This window comes from Pararge aegeria, chromosome 3 (genome assembly GCF_905163445.1).
Source record: "Pararge aegeria chromosome 3, ilParAegt1.1, whole genome shotgun sequence".
NCBI classification, from domain to species: domain Eukaryota; kingdom Metazoa; phylum Arthropoda; class Insecta; order Lepidoptera; family Nymphalidae; genus Pararge; species Pararge aegeria.
The window spans coordinates 11,798,598-11,802,042 of record NC_053182.1 but is presented as its reverse complement, the minus strand read 5'-3'; the positions used below and the strand labels follow the sequence as shown (position 1 = coordinate 11,802,042).

General features: G+C 34.8%; 1 protein-coding gene across 1 annotated transcript; it reads right to left on the bottom strand.

Moving 5' to 3' along the window:
- Positions 1 to 1,830: 1,830 nt before the first annotated feature.
- LOC120637302 lies at positions 1,831 to 2,970 on the bottom strand. The gene is made up of 2 exons (XM_039909081.1): positions 2,938 to 2,970; positions 1,831 to 2,664 (listed from the first exon to the last, which is right to left on the bottom strand). Exons 1-2 carry the CDS (start codon positions 2,947 to 2,949, stop codon positions 2,023 to 2,025), a joined length of 654 nt encoding a protein of 217 aa, XP_039765015.1. The 5' UTR covers positions 2,950 to 2,970; the 3' UTR covers positions 1,831 to 2,022.
- Positions 2,971 to 3,445: the final 475 nt, after the last annotated feature.

The window sequence follows — 3,445 nt, the reverse complement described above, 5'->3', positions numbered from 1 at the left end:
AGTCTATTTAGTTATATATATATATATAAAAATAATAATTACAAAACTGACTTCAATGTGCTATTATTATAATACTAATGGTCGAAAAATATACTAATTAATAACCAAACTATAAGATCGTGAATGCTTTGGTATTGTCACTTAAGGAGTTCCGGGTTCCATTACCAAGTCTTCACCAAATTTAAACAATCTAATAGTAACTCAGTAAAATAACAGAAGGGTAAACAAAGTCGGTTTAAATTATCAGAACATCGTTTATAACATAATATAACTCTTCGAATGGCGAACTCCTCTTTTTTTCTAACGTAATTTAAGAAAGCACTTTTTGTAAATGTAAAAGAGTCTACACACTAAAGCATCTCCCAGCCACAGCCCGGCATTTTGGTTTTTGAATCTTATCGGCGACTTGTGGCTTTTTGCCTTTTGCATGTTTGCGTTTAGCGTTTTCATTATTTTCTCATTTCGTGCCAGCGACACAGTTTCCCAATTTGTACGAGACGTTCAGCCGACAACAACAAAGCCGATGGCCTGATTTGGCGGTTTTGGTATGTAGACTCGTGAATATAAATATTGAAAAACAATTATTTTAAGGAAAATCATTAGATACTTAGGTATATATATTATTTACTAATTAGTAGATATCTAAAACCAGAGCTGTAACTAGAGCCTGAAATCAAGGTAGCATTTTCCTAAGGCATCTCCCATCGGCAAACAAAATATTGCAGTGTCTGTCATAAAGAAGTATTGTATTGACGACTACGTTCTTGTTCATAATTTAACTCCAAAATGCTGGTAAATGAATAGGGCAAAGAAAATCGGGTTATCTAAAATTGTACCTACTAGGACCCATTCAGACTAGTCGTAACAATTTATGATATACGTTTGCTTAAAAACGTAGGCCGATGATGTAGGCATTATGGGTCTTTGACAAATTTTACAAACTTTTTGGTGTATTTTATGCTTTCATAAATTTTTGAATTAACATATCTATAGTTCTAAGCTGAAATTGTAATAATGGATACTTAATGGAAAAAATTGCCAAATTAAAGAAGAAAAATCACGCATCACATTCCTATTTCCAATACAATACAACCGCTGAATGCGACACATTAACACTTGAAATTATCTCTTGAGTATATATCGATATGGCTTCGTACATTTTAATCGATCTTATTAAATTTCATCAAGAAACGCAGTGACAACAAATATTTAAGAGTAGGTTTACATAATCATTTAAGAAACAATGCTGATAGTTTGTGCATCTTTTCTTGACAGTGATTCGATATTTTTAAATTTTTTTATATGAGTAACTAATTTTACTAAAATTTATACAAATACAAATGCTTGCGTCGTTCACGCTTATTGTTAAAAATGATTTTACCTTCTTACCGTAATAAACTTTAGTGCTAAATTCTTTTGCGGAGGGGGCTCTTAATTAGTTTGCTTCAATGACCCTGGTTACGGCTCTGTTTACTTCTATATTTTGGTGTGTGGCTTTATTGAATTACATAAAAAATACTTTCAAAAAAAATTGTAGTGATCTAGTAAATAAAAGTTTGTACACAAAAAGCATTATGTGGTTTTATTTAATAAATTACAAAATTAACAATATTACTTACACAACACATACACATCTAGTAACATTCTTGGCACACATTAAATACGTAACAGGTCAATATATATTTAAATTTAAATTAATGTTTTTAATAATCACAGTAGTTATTCAGTGTTTGATATCATTTCAAGACAAGTTTTTATAAACATACCTTATCTATAGTACATCGAAAATTTTATGTACAATGTAACATATTGTGTAAAAACACTGTTTTTTCTTATGGCTGTTAGGTATTAAAACTCAGTAGTAATTTACTTTGGTCGCCTGAATAAGGGGTTTCTTGAGCGTCTAAAACACTTTCACAAACAATTCAGATTTCTGCATTGTAAGCCCAAGATATTCCATAAGATAACTTCTATCTTGACCTGCATTATTTCAATTTGATTTAAAAAAACAGCTAGTTTTACTTAATGATAGGCTCCTTCATGACCGGCATAATTTCCGTTTGGCCTTAAATGTTTCAAATAGTTTTGAATAGCTAGGTCGTAACTTTTGGATTCAAAAGAATTATGCCCATCTTGATCGCCCGCGGAACCATGAAAATCGTGAGCCTGCTGGCCATATTCAGGTGACCCTTCCGAAGAATAGTTTTCGTTTGGAGCACTGTTACCGTAATTTTCTCCTTCATGGGACTGATTCGTTGAACCATCGAAAGATCCCTCTTGTGCGTTATGCGGATGCTCCTGAACTTGGTAAGAGTTCCCGTTATGCTGACGATCCTGGAAATGATTACCGTGGCTGACGTCGAGAGGCTCCTGACCGTGATGGTGGTGCGCTACGGGAACTTTGACAATTTGTGGGACCGGCACTGGGTAAGGTTTGTTAACGTGGACAGGGTATGGTACCTTTTCGATAACCTTTACCGGGTATGGAACCGGAATTTTCACTGCTATAGTTTTTGTAATCCTGACAACTTTTACAGGAGTTTCTGGTATTTCAACATGTTCGCCGAGATTTTGGAGTTCGGTTTCATATCCCTCTACAGGTATCACATGGGTATGATGAGATGCAAAACCAATAGTAGTGCAGCAGAGTAATATTATTAATTTCTGTAACAAAATTGGATGGTAATTAGATTGTAAATGTAGTGTGATCTGATAATAGAAGAAAAAATGTTACTTCATTCAAAATCTAATTCACCTTATGTAAGCGGAATTAGATTAGGTACATTCATTTTATAAATAGTGTTCGACATTATGACAGGAAATGAAGTTGGTGATATAATAGCACGTTATGTAATGCAATTATTTCCGAGTAGGAGAGCATTTGATATGACCGCCATCGACGCAATCAATACAAAACAAGTAACAAAAAATACTAACCGGTAGTTCCATTTTCGTTTGAGTGAGCGCAAGAGCAAGGTACAACTAGAACTATCGTCTTACCATTGCAGTGTTTTGCTTTATATAGCGCCTTCTAGGTGAAGAGAGACTGTCTCGTGTAGCTGAGCTAACGATTACTTTCTTTCACAGTCGCCTAGCGTGGTTTTCGTTTAAAGGGTTGTGGTGCAACATTCACTGCCATAGGTGCATTAAAATTAAATCTTTGTAGGACTATTAGAAGGTTCGATAATCGGCCCGATCATTTTGCAGACCTGTTTTATACGATTTTCGTATGACGTGAGGAAGTCTGTTTCATTCTTTGTATGCCTACATAAAATCAGATCGCCGATTGGCAGACATGGGCGGGTCCCATTCCCGGCCCACTACAGGTCACGGGTTTGGGCAGTAGTCATTCTTCTATATACTTACCTCGAAAGCTTCTTTTGGCTTTCGTAAGTGTCGATAAGTGTTGTTATGAAGAATAGAATGACTCCTAACATGTTTTGCC